At 44.4% G+C, this 15,104-nt stretch overlaps 1 protein-coding gene and 1 long non-coding RNA gene across 2 annotated transcripts; both read left to right on the forward strand.

Annotated features, from left to right (window-relative positions):
* Positions 1-293: 293 nt before the first annotated feature.
* LOC136422531 (uncharacterized) lies at positions 294-14,783 on the forward strand. The gene is made up of 8 exons (XM_066410303.1): positions 294-406; positions 696-804; positions 1,153-1,366; positions 1,939-2,054; positions 2,555-2,680; positions 5,857-5,982; positions 13,707-13,835; positions 14,257-14,783. Exons 1-8 carry the CDS (start codon positions 294-296, stop codon positions 14,584-14,586), a joined length of 1,263 nt encoding a protein of 420 aa, XP_066266400.1. The 3' UTR covers positions 14,587-14,783.
* LOC136422872 (uncharacterized) lies at positions 9,525-11,287 on the forward strand. The gene is made up of 3 exons (XR_010753680.1): positions 9,525-9,628; positions 10,722-10,890; positions 11,186-11,287. It is a non-coding gene; the product is annotated as an uncharacterized lncRNA (long non-coding RNA).
* Positions 14,784-15,104: the final 321 nt, after the last annotated feature.

Raw genomic sequence — 15,104 nt, forward strand, 5'->3', positions numbered from 1 at the left:
ATATGGCACGGTGGCTGCTGAGTTTTTTGTTTGTTTTCGTATCTCGTTTTTGACGAACTTTATAGGTGCAAATAATGAACGCTGCGTGATACCGGATGTCTTCTGTGAGAGAAACAGACATGGAACTTAAATCACTGCAAATTTGTGCAAGTTTGTGGAGCTCATTGATTGCATTGGACATAAATTGGTCATTTCACACAAGCAACAAACTCGGATACTTTTATGAAATGAATGCTTTGTTCTGTCCTAGTGCTATTTTACACTTGTACGTGAAATCTCGGATTCTGAAGATGATGGCAACAGCGTCAGACCACGCAGCTGCGCCACCTGGCGGGAACTATCAGTTCTGCAGCGGCGGCCAGCTGAGGATAATGGAGATCAGGGAGGCAGCAAGTTCAGTGGACAGGTGTGTAGTTATGACTAACAACAAACAATAAAAAAAAACATGAAACAAGACAATGGGGCAACCATCTATGACTAGTTGCATACGTCACAGAGTATGTGATTGGAGCATCTAATCTACTACTTCAGTAGTAGTTTGTTGTTAGTGTTATTTGTAGACTGGTGTTTTCTACAAATTGTAGTACAATCGCTGTTTGTACCTCGTACAAGTATGGAGAAAAAATGGATTGATTGATTCTTTCTTTCCTTTCATTCACTTTCATTCATTCATTCTTCTTTTTGTCCTCTTTCAGGCAAAAGTGGGAGCGCTCCCCGCCCATTCCACACTCCATGATGAAGAGCGAGACCGGTCACCCGAATATGTTCACAGCGTTAGACATGATCACTAAAGATAATCTGAAGGTGAAACTTTTCTTATTTATCAGTAGTACATATTTGGTTTTGTTTTGAAATGTCCTTAATATTATGTTACTCTATCATAGCCACTACCATGTCCTAAACGTGGCTGGAAAATGGAAGAATTGGCAAAATAAACAGATGATATACCAGAGGAGTTGGCCAATTCATAGATATGTCCTAACATGGCAAACTGTATCTATCAGCTGACCAGTTCCTCTGGAATGTTATCTGTCTATTTGGCCGATTTCTACTCTTTCAGCCACGTCTGGAGCCTGGTAGACTGGCTAACTGTACCTGGTATCCAGATTTGATTCATAATTCACGTGCATCCCTCATTCTTAAAAACCACAGGAGGGCATCACAGAGGCTCGACTCGATTGGCTATCGGGCTCGGAGCTGTTTGAAGACCAGCAGTCCCTGTACATGGGGCCGGAGTATTGCCTCAAGCTCCCCTTCACCACCCAGGTCTGGCTGCCGGACGACTCCACCGTCACGGTCAAGGTCACAGGGATCATCGACGGGCAGGACGGGGTCGAGAGACCAGGGACAGGGTTCGGGTTCAAAGGTACATGTGTGGTCAGGGTTCATGGGGTCAGGACGGAATGGAGACTCCAGGGACATGGCTTGGGCTCAATTGTCAGGGTTCACAGGGTCAGGACAGGGTGGAGAGGCTGGGGACAGGATTTGGGTTCAACGGTCAGGGTTCATGGGGTCAGGATGGGGTGGAGAGGCTGGGGAGGGTTCAGGTTCAAAGGTGAGTTCAGGGTTCATGGGTCAAGATGAGGTGGTGGGGCCGGGGACAGGGTTTGGGTTCAAAGGTCAGGCCAGGGTTTATGGGGTCAGGACAGGGTGAAGAGGCCAGGAATGGTTCAGGGACGGTGTGAGTTCAAAGGTTGAGGTCAGCTTCAGGGTTCACAGGGTCAGCGACGTTTCAACAGCCTGTGTGCTGTCTTCATCAGGGCAAAGTGATGAAGACCTGGTGCAGTATTCATCGTCATGACGACAGCGCACAGGCTGCTGAAACATTGGTACAGAAGAAAGTTAAGGTTGAGTACCTAAGAAAACCATGCTTTATCGATTTACCGACCCGATGAAACTATTTACAGATAGTTATTAAACTTGTAACTTATTCTCCAGTGGATTACATGGGCCATGAGCTGCTGCTGCCTGTCGATGCCTTCGTGAACGAGCTGGCCTCTCCTGATGACGTGGATGAGGATTGGCTCGGGAGTCCAGCTGCTGTACACGCTAAGGTACCAGGATATGGGCTTTTGTGTGTTTGTTTGTATTGTATACCCAGTCAACCACCTCTGACTGTGAGAGTGATGGTCCTCGTTCATTTGTGAGCAAGCCATTTAGTGCGGAAGTATCATTTACGTTGTTTAGGGGTTGCTCTCCTCAAACACGAAGATTTATTTGGTGTTCCATCTGAAAGAAGGTTCCTAACCGAAGCTAGGTCCTTTTGCCTGAGTCAAGAGAGGATACTAGTATAGCCTATATGTGTGAAGTGCTTTTGCCATGGGCAAAACATTGGGGCCTTTGGGACTTGAATCCCCAACCTTTAGGTTCTACGTCAACAACCCAAGACCTCCTTGCCACCCCGTTTCAAAGTTTTTAGCTTAAGTAAAACTGTAGAAAGGCAAGCGTGTGCACGACTAACCTCCAATTGAAGACTTCCTATAATTCCCAAAATATATATTCTCCTCCATTATATTTCTTTACCTTATCTTTTGTTTTTGTTTTTCTTCTACAGGTGTTTGCCATTATCCGGGATTACTATGACAACGCCATCTTCACGGAAGGAAACATCTTCTTCAGCATCTGGGATGACGTCAGGTACGACCTGTGTCACCTGAAACAAAAGAACGAGAGGAAAAAGGTACAGTTGACGATTTAAACATTTCCTTGCTTCTTTTCGCAAACCTTCTGCTACTTTCTGTGAATATTCTTTGCTGTTTTTCATTAACTCCCTCCAAGTTTTGGTTGACTCTATTGTAACTTTTTGTAACCGCCTCTTGTTAAAAGCTTATGTGTTACGCGAAAGCGATTAATCAGTGAGTTATGTACAGCAAACGACTTACAACATGTTTTCTCCCCAAAGCGAGGTACAGTTGTGTCAGCTGCATGTAGATAAATAGAAACCTTCTTTGCTACCGTTTTATTTTTGCAACTTTTCTTTGGCTAATGATGATGATGATGATGATGATGAATGGTTTATTAAAAATAAATCCCTCGCAGCCAATTCGGCTGAATTGCGGATTATACAATGTTTAAAATTCATTTCTGTATAACATGGCAACATTATTACATAAACACATGGCAACATTATTATATAAAAGTCCGTGATAAACAGACAATTGGTTTTGCATTAGCAGAATCTAAAATATACTTCTAGTATTTTTTTTTACAAAAAGAGCATACACTTTAAAAGCCTCGGTAATATATAAGAAGTTAAGCATTAAGAAGTCGAACAATGTAGGATATGGGAGAGTTCTTAAGTCTGTCTGTTCTGCATTTGATAGGTCGATATTTGTCCCTGTTTCTAGTGGGTCTATCGTGACAGTCAGATCCCTTTGGTGGCAGCATTGATGAACTATGTGCCTCTAACTGAGTTCCGAACTTCAGACACAGTTTCTGCCTGCGGTCTGAGAGCAATGGCAGGTTTAAGTCTTTCCTGGCTTGTTTATAGCTGGTAAACCGCCTTCCGAGTATTGTCCGAACTGCTCTCCGTTGAACTGCTTCGAGCTTGTCCGACTGTGCACAGGTGAGCCCCGGATGCCAGACTGGCGCGCAGTATTCCAGTAGTGGTCGTACAAAGGATGTAAATATGGTGACAAGGTCTTCGGTGGGAAGGTTGAAATGTTTAAGTTTCCGCAAGAAGAAAAGGCGTCCGTTAGCTTTCCCTACCATTCTGGTAACCTGTGTCTCCCACTTCAAGTCTCTCTGCAGCCACACTCCCAACAGGCACGTGACTGGCACAACCTCAAGGGGGGATCCATTTATTGTGAGTGTTGGTGGTGGGGGCGGGCATTTCATAAAGCAAAAAGTGATGACTTTACACTTGTCTGGGTTGAGTAACATATGGTTGTCACCACACCATCCAGAGAAACTGTCCAGCTCGTTCTGCATTAACGACGGCTTGAGGTAGTGACGCGATTCAGTCATAGACAGATCATCAACATATTTCCAGTGATGAATCAGCGTGTCCCTCATCGCATCATCGAAAACTACGAGGAAAATCAACGGGCCCAGCAGTGTTCCTTGTGGCACTGAACATGTAAGTACTTCCCAGTCCGAGAGATGCCCTCCATAACGAACTCTTTGCCGTCGATGGCTAAGAAAGTCGCAGACCCACTGGATTAGACTCCCCCTCACACCAAGTCGTAATAACTTCTGGATGGCCAACGTATGGTCTATCCTATCGAATGCTTTCGAAAAGTCTGTCATTACCATTGTGCAAATGTTCTTGACCTTTTCCGATTCCCTGCAGAGAAAGTCTAACAAACTGACTAGGTACAGTGTTGTAGAGCGACCTTTCAAGCAACCAAACTGCTGTTGGTCTAGGGATGCACTTACATCTTCTAAGATCCATTTAGTGACGAAGGATTCAGCTACCTTGGCGAGTTGAGAGGTAAGAGAAACTGGTCTCAGTTTGTCGACTGATGGGGGATGTGACTTGGGTAAGGGCACGACTGTGGCGTCTTTCCATACTTGTGGGACGTACCCTTCATTGAAAGAAGCATTCATAATATCTGTGACCGGGTAACTTATTTCAAAAGCAAATTCTTTCAATATCCTAGCGCTCAACTGATCAGGCCCTGACGCCTTTCCGGCTTTCAGTCTGCGCAGACGGTTGTAGGTATCCCATATGTTCACTTCAGGTGGGCATGACTGTACGGGCCTGTATGCTGGTAACAGTTCCGGATCCAGTGGCGGTCTTCCCTGAGCTACCCCTGCAAACTTTTTGTTGATGTGGTTTGAGATGAAACTGCTGTCTGCATCGTCATGACCAGGGATAGTGAGTGTGAGTTCTGTCTGCTGAATATTTAGGATGGTCTTTATTTCTTTGTACCAATCCGCCGGATTTTCTGCCTTAAGGTTTTGTACTCTGTCCTGGTAGAAAGACTTACGAGCTTTCTTGACTTCTCTGTTCACCTTGTTTCGCAGGTATTTCCACAGCGTCGTCTTGTTGTGTGAGAATGCTTTTTGTCGTCGACGAATCATGTCCTTAATTTCCGGTTTTAACCACGGTTTGTCCTTGTTGTGCATTGTTACCTGCTTGGTTGGAAAGTATTTGTTTATAGCGTCCTCCATGACTGTGTAGAAGGTCGTAGCCTTGCTGGCACAGGTTGGGGATGCGTAAACTTCGTCCCAAGATTGAGAACATATCCATTGGCCAAAGGCCCTGCGGTCGGAGTCACGGATAGGTCTCAGTGTTTTGCGCTTGGTAAAGTTCTCTTTCCTTGTCGTCAGCGGCTCCCACAAAACTGTGTTGTGATCGCTCAGGCCCAGGGGGCTGCTTACTTGGGGTGTTTTGTAGTGTTTGTCCAGGTTGGTAATGATCAGGTCTAAAAAGTTCCTTTGCTACTTTTCATAGATGCAGCTTGAAATTTTTTTAATTTTATTTTTTTAATCAGTTCGACAGCCTGTTGTTGTCATCGATTCCACGAAGATAGGCGGCTCGTACATCATAAGCATAATACACAAAAGAGAGTCACATCACAATTTACATTTTGTCATCCGCTTTGACATTACGTCAGATTCAATGTTATCATTATCATCATCATCACAATATCATAATGTTACAGTATACAACAATAAGTACCATCATTATAGGATAAGCTATAAGGGGTTTAAGAGAACTCTGTTTACTGCAGTCTTGAAAGTGTTCACATTTGGGATAACTGGGAAAACCGAGGCTCGCAGTGCGTTCCATAGTCTGCTTGTTCTAGGTACGTACGAATGTTGAATGAAACCTGTGCTACAATATAGCGATTGACCACTTTTGCGCAGCAACAAAACAAACAAACATTTTCCGTTGTCCCTGCCCCCCAGTGCCTCCAGGCGCTGAGAAAAGACTTCCTGAACAATCCTCCGGCCATCAAGAAGATCCGCTCCTTCCCAGAGATGACTTGCCTCGACCGGCTGAACTGTGTCGTGCTCCCCTTCCCTCTGTGCCAGGTAACATCTTTCCAATTTAAGTTAAGTTAAAATCCTCCCACACCATTATTGATGTATAGGGCGGTGCCCATCTCCGTTTCATAGCCCTGGGCCACACTGTGGTGCAATCACTGTAGCAGGGGGCTAGTCCACTGGCAGTGAAGCTAACTTCCATACTGTTTCCGAAGTATGTACCATTTTTATAAACTTAAAGTCTTTGGTATGACTCAATGCGCCTCTTGTCCAGAGGTGTCTTACCCGGGGCTTGAACCCCAGTCCTTCTGGTCCAAGTAATCTGAACCAGATGTGGTGAGAGGCAGAAGGCACAGACCACTGCACCACAGGGACACCCCCATCTGTCAAATAAACAAATGAAATAAACATGTCTTTGACTTGACTTTGACTTTATTGAAGAAAATCCATCACTGGTGTGCCCTAAGGCACATCACTAGTCTTCCTGGACTTCTGATCATCTTACAATACAACATCAAAATAACAATACATACAGTAACAATTACAACATAACAAACATCCAATATGTACATTAATTACAGGTAGCAGCATGTCATTCAAAATACTGTCTAATTGAAATTGATTTAGGGATCTACTTAAAAGTCTGTAGAATTTATGGTAATTTGTGTCGTTCCATTGAAATAGTTTTATCAATTTGATTTGTTATTGTTTTCAAAATTTGGAAACAATTACCGTTTTCTATACATGAAACTATGTAACATAGTTTCATATATAGAAGCAATATTAATACTTATCAATTATTGTTTCTTCCTAAAGATGTCCCTGGCCTTCCACACCTACCTGTCCTGCGTGGCCAAGTTTCCTCTGGAGCTGAAGCTGAAGTACGGAGGAGGGGTCGTCATGGCAACGGGGATAGTTCCATATAGGGCTGACAACTGCTTCCAGGTGGGTCTAAACATGGTTCCATTTAATTGTTTGTTTATTATGTTGGTTCATTGGTATGTTAGTTTGTATGTTTGTTTGTTAGTTTGTTGGTTGGTTGATTGGTTCGTTGCTTGAATGGTTGGTTGGTTGGTTGGTTGGTTGGTTGGTTGCTTGCTTGCTTACTTGCTTGCTTGCTTGCTTGCTTGCTTGCTTGACTTGGTATGTTAGTTTGTATGTTTGTTTGTTAGTTTGTTGGTTGGTTGATTGGTTGGTTGCTTGAATGGTTGGTTGGTTGGTTGCTTGCTTGCTTGCTTGCTTGCTTGCTTGACTTGGTATGTTAGTTTGTATACTTCTTTGTCGTTGGTTGCTTGGTTGATTGAAGGTTTGGCTGGTTGCTTGCTTGCTGGCTTGCTTGAATGGCTACTTGCTTGGTTAATTGTGATGTTGGTCATCCACCAGGAATCCCGGGGCGTTTACGTCAAAGTAGACCTTCCATCAGCACAGTCAGAAGCACCGCCTAGCAAGAAGCGTAAGAACAGCAGCACCCGAGCCGTGGCGCTGAGTGTTCACGGCGTGGAGGCCAACGCTACGACCCCTGACCCCGTGCGGAGGTTTCTGGATGACCTGGCGGCTCTGATGAAGGGGGAGGACGGCATGTGCGTGCTCAAGACTCGTTTCCTGTCGCTACACATGCTGCCAAGTACGGCCTCTTCCTTTTATCCTTTTCTCCTGCACTTCCTACTGTTCAGAATTTTTTCTCCAGCACTTGTGAGTTTTTTTTTACTATTGTGCTCCAATATCTTCATTAGACATCTCTAAGTTGGCATTGCCATAGGAGTACAGGTAAAGTAATCCCCCCAGCAAGAGATTTTGTAAACACAGGCTGCTAGGTATTTATTTGGACTTTGATTATGATGTAGTCTGTATCTCTTGTGATAAAAAATGGCCTGCATGCTTATTTGAGCTTCTCATGACTGCATAAAGGTTCAAAGAAGCAAAAAAAAGAGAGTAAATGAATATTTTACTTTCAGCCAAGGTACAGCTGCCCAAAGTGTCGAAGGGGCTTGTCATCCAACACTGCTTCCTCCAGGACCTCCTCAGCGAGATATAAGGACAGACGAACGGACGGACGGACGCCAGGAAACAGTGGGCTGATCACAGATGGTTCAGGAAACAGTGGGCTGAGCATGGAGGGTTTTGAAAACGTTTCTGATTTTAACGTCAAGGTTAACTGTAGACAATTATGTTTGAAATGCAAGCAGTTTCCTAATTTTTGTTTTGGAAATGATTATAGCTTTAACTTCAAGGTTAATTGAAGACAGTTATGTTTAAAATGCTAACAGTTTGTTCCTTTTTAAACGGGGTATCAGAAGATGGGAGCAAGGTGTTACAGTCCTTCATGTGCAGTCACCTGTGTTGACATGACTGTGTTAATCAGGATTTGCAGCAAGAAAAGAACCTGGTAAACTGAACACATTCCATAACCACTGTCTTCTAGTGTTTGTTTCTATATTTATTGTTTTGGCATGAACATGTTGTTCTAGAAGGTTCAGTGTTTTCTAGTGTTAGTAGAGTTCTTAATAAAGTTTCTGTTTAAAGTTACATGGCCTCTTTATGTTGTGTATTACTAAATCCTTCCCTGTGCATCTAACAATTGTTGTTACTGCCACATACTAGTAATCAGATCCTGCATATTTATAGGCCTGAATGTTAGCAAGCTCATCTGTATTGGTATATTCCATGATAAAGTCTGACACTTTACTTCAACACAAACAAATGTAGCTCACCTCGAATTTTCAGTCGCTCAATTATTACACCGACCTTCAGAAGTGATTCAATTACAGTTTTGAAGTAACGTATCAAATTTTATCAAGGCCTGAATGTTATTGTTTTTTCAATCACGTGCTATGGTTCAATAGCTAGCCGCAGAGACAATCTCTATGTTCCGTTACTAATCAATGGTTATGTCAATCACTATTTAAACTATCTACACATCATGACAATCCGGCCAGAATTTAATATCTTCAAGGTCTTATCAAGACCTACCCAGCTACCAAATATCAAGACAATCCATTCAGGAGTTATGCTGCTATACAGACGCGCACACACACACGCACGCACACGCACGCACACACACACACGCACGCTCTCCTAAACATAACCTTCTTGGTAACAAGAGAAACAGAAATCGGGATGAGATACGAACATGTAATCTCTGGCATGTCTGGGCCACATTAAAACCAGCAAAAGTAATTCGACAGTAACGATAAAAGTTCTAGAATTTTACAAGTCTGTAAGACTTTTTTAAAACAGAACGTTATAGGCAGGTAGCTGCCGTTTTCAGGTTGTTAGTGAGTCATTCACACAACAGCTGGGACCGTCCATTCTAAAACTTCCGGGTTTCCCGCTATGACGCAATATGTCGTCTTCAAGCAGATATGTGGTGGTAGATCATCAACGACAACAACATTGTTTTGCAAGTGACGGAATGCAAATTCCAACATCTCAGGCTTTGTAACGTTGTTGTTTCAGTAATTCTGTGAACTCAATTTTCTTCCGCAATTTCAAAATCTTAACATCTGATGAAAATACAGGAAAATTCTCCCAACATCATTTTCCTTATTTGGCCATGGCAAAAATCATTACCAGGTGCTAGCTGAGGAGCATGCGCACAAGCCGACCCGAACAGTCGTGGCCCTCCCCACATTGCCCACCAGAACCTCGTGTGGTGAACTTCTGACGACTTTTCTTCCACCGGTTCTCGGCTTTGGTGAGTATTCCTTTGTACAACATCAGTGCATGTAACGTGTCTCACATGCACTCTTCAAATAGCTACTGTGGAATAAAGCCACGAATACGAGTTTCACTCTTATCAACCCAATATCACGATTTATAGAGATACAATGTATTTAGTAATAATTTACAGATGACAGAAAAACCCACCGTGAGTTTCACTAATATCAATTTACTTGGCTTTGACTTTATCTTTCGTGGCCAGAATAATATGTCACCGTTGCGATTTGGGATGAAGGGATTTACATATCAAACCCTCATGTTTTGTTGGCATTTTTGGCGGGTCGCCGGAAGTTTACAGTGGCCACAGCTAATGTTCTGTTGATGAATTCAATACTTAGTAATACTTAGGCGGTATGGTTCGGAACTATATAGTGTTATGGCTTGATGATTGACGCTACGCATGCACGGTCAATTAAGGTGATCCAACCATAGAGAGACGGCGTTAACTTTGAACATATTTATTCTGACGCGTCCGTGCTTCTCGGTCTCAAGTCTCTGTGCTTCCCGCGTACTGAAGATCTTGACATTTCTGTGATGGTTTTATCTTTCATCTTTGCACTGAATCAAGCAGAGCAGTCTTCTTTGCGATTTTAACACAGGGAACAAGTATATCCCATGTATTACTACTTAACTATAGAATTGTTCCGACTGAGAACTTTAAACACGGCGAAACTTCCTTTCCCTTTCTGTCTCGAAATTTAATCCCCGCAAAAATAAGTGGATTTACAGTATTCCCCGACGTCACAGCTTGCTGCGGCACAGCGGCTGCTGGGGTTGTTTTCGTTTCTCGTCTTTGGCGAGGTTTTATTGGGGCCAATAAATAGATTATCGCCACATGATACCGGACGTCTTCTGTGAGAAGCAGAGAAACAGACATGGAACTAATTATAAAGTTTGTGCAAGGAGGTTTTATCATAGTAACAAGGAGGTTAAATCTTGTTTTGTGGAACTCATCGATTTACTTTGGACGTACATTGCCCATCTTACACAAGCAACAAACTCGGATGCTTCTATAATATGAACAACAAATTCAGGAACTAAAATGTGAACGTTTTGTTCTGTCCTAGCGGTGTCTGGCACTTCTCACTTCTGAAAGAAGAAGAACGTGAAACTTCTGAAGATGATGGCAACAACGTCAGACCACACAGATGCGCCACCTGCCGGGAACTATTTGTACTGCAGCGGCGGCCAGCTGAGAATGATGGAGATCAGGGAGGCAGCCAGTCCGGCGGATAGGTTTGTGGTCATGATTCTAATAAACAAATCAAGAAACAAAGAAACAAAACAAACTGTCTTTGACTCATTGCGCAAGTCAGAGAGCACGTGGTTGGAGCAACGCACTTTATCTTGAAGAACATTTAGGAGGTCGAAAAGTCTTTTGCGTCAAATCTAGTAGTTAGTTGTTAGTCAAATATAGAATAGAGAAGTTTTCTACAATCGTTGCTGACTACCAGTGATTGTTGCCACTTTCGTACCTCGCAAAAGTGTCTAGAAATAAAATCTTATTTCTTTGCATGATGTCCCGTTTCAGGCAGAAGTGGGAACGCTCCCCGCCCATTCCGCACTCCATGACGAAGGAGGAAACCAACCACCCTAGTATGTACGAAGCTTTGGAGAAGATAACTAAGGATAACATGAAGGTGATACAATTGTGTTTTTTCGTTAACCCTAGCTCTGTTTTTTAAAACAATTTTTGTTTGTTTCCTCATATCTTAATTCTATCCGCTATCAAGGTATGTTTCATCATTTGCGTGCAATCCCCTTCTTTTAAAACCCCACAGGAGGGTATCACGGAAGCTCGCCTTGACTGGTTCACGGACACGGAGCTTCCTGAGGACCAGCAGGCCCTGTTCACGGGCCCGGAGGCGTGCCTAAAGCTGCCCTTCACCGCCCAGGTCTGGCTGCCGGACGACTCCACCGCCAGGGTCAAGGTCACGGGGATCATCGACGGGCAGGACGGAGTGGAGAGGCCGGGGACAGGGTTCGGGTTCGAAGGTGAGGTCAGGGTTCACGGGGTCAGGATGGGGTGGAAAGGCCGGGTAAGGTTCGGGTTCAAAGGTCAGGTCCGGGTTAAGGTTTATGGCGTCAGGACGGGGTGGAGAGGTCGGGAACTGGCTGGGGGTTCGAATGTGAGGTCATGGTTCACGGGGTCAGGACGAGTTGGAGATGTCGGGTACTGTGTGGGTTCGAAGGTCAGGTGAGGGTTAAGGGTCACATAGTCAGGACGGGGTTCAGAGGCCAGGATATACTGGAAAAGTCAAAGACAGGGTTCATCGGATGAGACACTGGAAGATTTTTGTTGTCATAGATTTCGTAGATAGTGCAATCTTGTCTCTAGAACTCTATGTTTTGACTGTTTCAAAATTCTATCCAGTTGCTTGAGTAATTATTTTTGGCGTATCTATGTTAACCTGTTTGTCTATCGTCCATCCAGTGGAGTACATGGGACATGAGCTGCTGCTGCCTGTTGACGCCTTCGTGGACGAGCTGGCCTCCCCTGATGACGTGGACGGGGCGTGGCTGGACAGTCCGGCAGCTGTACATGCTAAGGTACCGGGACATCATCTTAACATCTCATCCGCGATCCTATTTGTACAGTTCTGAGCTGACGGAGATTATGCGAAGGCAAAGCTAGCCACCTCCCGTCACTTAAATATTTCTTAGAATTACATGAATCCCCATACGCAAGTAAAACGAACCGACCAACAGGCTACGGAAGTGTGACGTCAGCAACATTTCATAGGTTCCAGGCAGTCTGTAACGGTCCCCGTCTCGGTTGTGGGGTGGTTGATAGCCTCTGATGTAAATACCTGATGTAACGGAGGTTTGAACATTATTTGGAGAAAACGTCTTTTCGTTTTTGTGCTACAGGTGTTTGCCATTATCCGTGATTTCTATGACAACGCCATCTTCACGGAGGGGAGCATCTTTTTCAACGTCTGGGATGACGTCAGATACGGCCTATGTAATCTGGGCCAGAAGAGAGAGATGAAAAAGGTACAGATGCGTCAACTTCACGTCTTAACGATTAGAGAACTTCTTTGCAACTTTTCGCGAAGTTCCTTTTTGATACTGTTCTTAGACGCAGCTGGTATTAAACCCGTGTGTTATGATAAAGCGATTAACCGATTTTGTACAGCAAAAAAACACAACAAATAAACAAACAACATATTCTACGCCAAAATTCAGTTACTTAAGCAACTGGATATGATTTTGGAAACGGTCAGACGTTTCAAGTTGCATCCACTACTTTTCGTCAGTGATCGTGACGTCAGTGACGTCAGGTTTTTGACCACGAACTATGAAGTAACATGCAAATAAAGCGAATTCAATTTTCGATTGTCCAATAGGAAAAATAGACAGATTCAATGTAAATGATGGTTATCAAAAACTCAAAACCGTATCCAGTTGCTTGACTAATTGTTTTTTGGCGAATCTTATTACATAGATATCTACCCTTCATCGACGTAAACAACAAATCTTATTTACCGCTGTCCCCCCCCCCCCCCCAGTGCAATCAGGCTCAGAAGAAGGACTTCCTGAACAATCCCCCACCTATCAAGAAGATGCGGTCCTTCGCCAAGATGACGTCCGAGGATCGGCTCAACTGTGTCGTGCTCCCCTTTCCTCTACACCAGGTAAGATGATGGATTCTCCTGTCGGTACGACAGATGAGTAGGCTCACAAGTCATTTGCCAAGGTGGGTCCTTATGTGGGAATGAAGACCAATTCTTGACGCACATGAACGGCCACAGATGCTGCACGGAAAGGAACAGTCTGGTGTGGAGTGCTGTTTCCTCCTCTCCTTCTTCTCCTGAATAGCAGCAGCTCTGTTGGCCTCGAATGTCCTGATTCCTAACGCGCACTGATTTCTCCACAGCGCTCTGTCATGGGCAATAGCTTCCCAGCAGTCGACGTACCAGGTAAGATATGGCGTAGGAAAAAGGGTATCAATTTATCATGTCCTCTGCCTGTGTCCCACGTGTATTGCATCGTCACATTCCGATCCAATCAAATCGAAGTGAATTCAGATCGTTCTTCCTTTTGCCCAGATGTCCCTGGCGTTCCACACCTACCTGTCCCGCGTGGCCAAGTTTCCTCTGGAGCTGAAGCTGAAGTACGGAGGAGGTGTCGTCATGGCAACGGGGATAGTTCCATATAAGGCCGACAACTTCTTCCAGGTGGGTCTAATTATACATTGCCTGTTTGTTTGTTTGTTTGTTTATTTGTTTGTTCGTTTGTTCGCTCGGTTTGGGTGTGGGTAGTTTGATGTTATCTACAAGGAAGGGTAAGGAATTTTTACATATCGGTTGTCCAACTCGGACGTGTTGTAAGAGATTGTATTCGTCATTTCGGATGGTGACATAAAGCCGGCGGCCCCGTGTATGAGGGAGCTTCAGGCATAAGCCTTGAGTGGCAAACCTCTGCACGTAAATCCCACCACGCTTATCATCGGAGAATAGTAGGGGTGACCCGGTGTGCTTGGCCAAAAACACGAGCCGGCCGTAGCGAAACCGCATTGCACCACCACTAGCTACTTGAAAAGGCATAATTCTTCACCTCAGTTGATGATGACTTTACTTAAATGTTTTTGTCCAACAGGAATCCCGGGGCATTTACGTCACGGTGGACCTGCCGCGGTCAGAAGCGCCGCCTAGCAAGAAGCGGAAGAACAGCAGCCCCCGAGTCGTGGCGCTGAGTGTTCACGGCGTGGAGGCCTGCCCCGCGACCCCTGACCCTGTGAGGAGGTTTCTGGAGGACATAGCGGAGCTGATGGAAGGAGAGGACGGCATGTGCGTGCTCAGGAGCCGCTTCGAGTCGATTCACCTGCTCCCGGGGTCTTTCGGCTACGAACTGACCTTCAACCGTGACACTCTCCGTGACCGCGTGCGGGAACTATGGGAGAGGAATCGCCAGGAAGCCGCGGTCTAATCTTTCTAATCACACGGGGTTCTGAAAACTTTTTTAAAGTTTTCTTTTTTGGTTAACTTCAAGGGCTGAAGACATTTATGTTTTAGATGCTAGAATTTTCTTCTTTTAAAACGGTGTCAAACCGAGTATGTGGAAACATTCCGTAACCTTTCTTTTAGTGTTGTAGTGTTCTTTAATAAAGTTACATTTTATAGTTACATACATGCATATATGGTTTCATTATTTTATCTGTTACTAAATATTACCCATTCCATCTCATATGTAATCACATGTAATCATGTGCGGTCACATGATGAACACAATGTACAATTATAGGTCCCACCATAGTTCGATCATAGGGGCCGACTCCAGGTCGGACATGTTGTAAGGGATTGCATTCATCATTTCGGATGGTGACGTAAAGCCGGCGGCCCCGTGTATGAGGGAGATTCAGGCATTAGCCTCAAGCGTCAAACCTCTGCACGTAAAAGAACCCAACACATTTATTGAGAAGAGTAGGGGTGACCCGGTGTGCTTGG

Source organism: Branchiostoma lanceolatum, chromosome 17 (assembly GCF_035083965.1).
Source record: "Branchiostoma lanceolatum isolate klBraLanc5 chromosome 17, klBraLanc5.hap2, whole genome shotgun sequence".
Taxonomy (NCBI): domain Eukaryota; kingdom Metazoa; phylum Chordata; class Leptocardii; order Amphioxiformes; family Branchiostomatidae; genus Branchiostoma; species Branchiostoma lanceolatum.

What these genes read in the sequence shown, in the direction of transcription:
- LOC136422531 (XM_066410303.1), top strand. Translation starts at nt 294, where the DNA reads ATGGCAACAGCGTCAGACCACGCAGCTGCGCCACCTGGCGGGAACTAT. An exon ending in GACAGGGTTCGGGTTCAAAG is followed by an intron (nt 1,367 to 1,938) that starts GTACATGTGTGG and finishes CTTATTCTCCAG; the next exon opens with TGGATTACATGGGCCATGAG. An exon ending in AAAAGAACGAGAGGAAAAAG is followed by an intron (nt 2,681 to 5,856) that starts GTACAGTTGACG and finishes CCTGCCCCCCAG; the next exon opens with TGCCTCCAGGCGCTGAGAAA.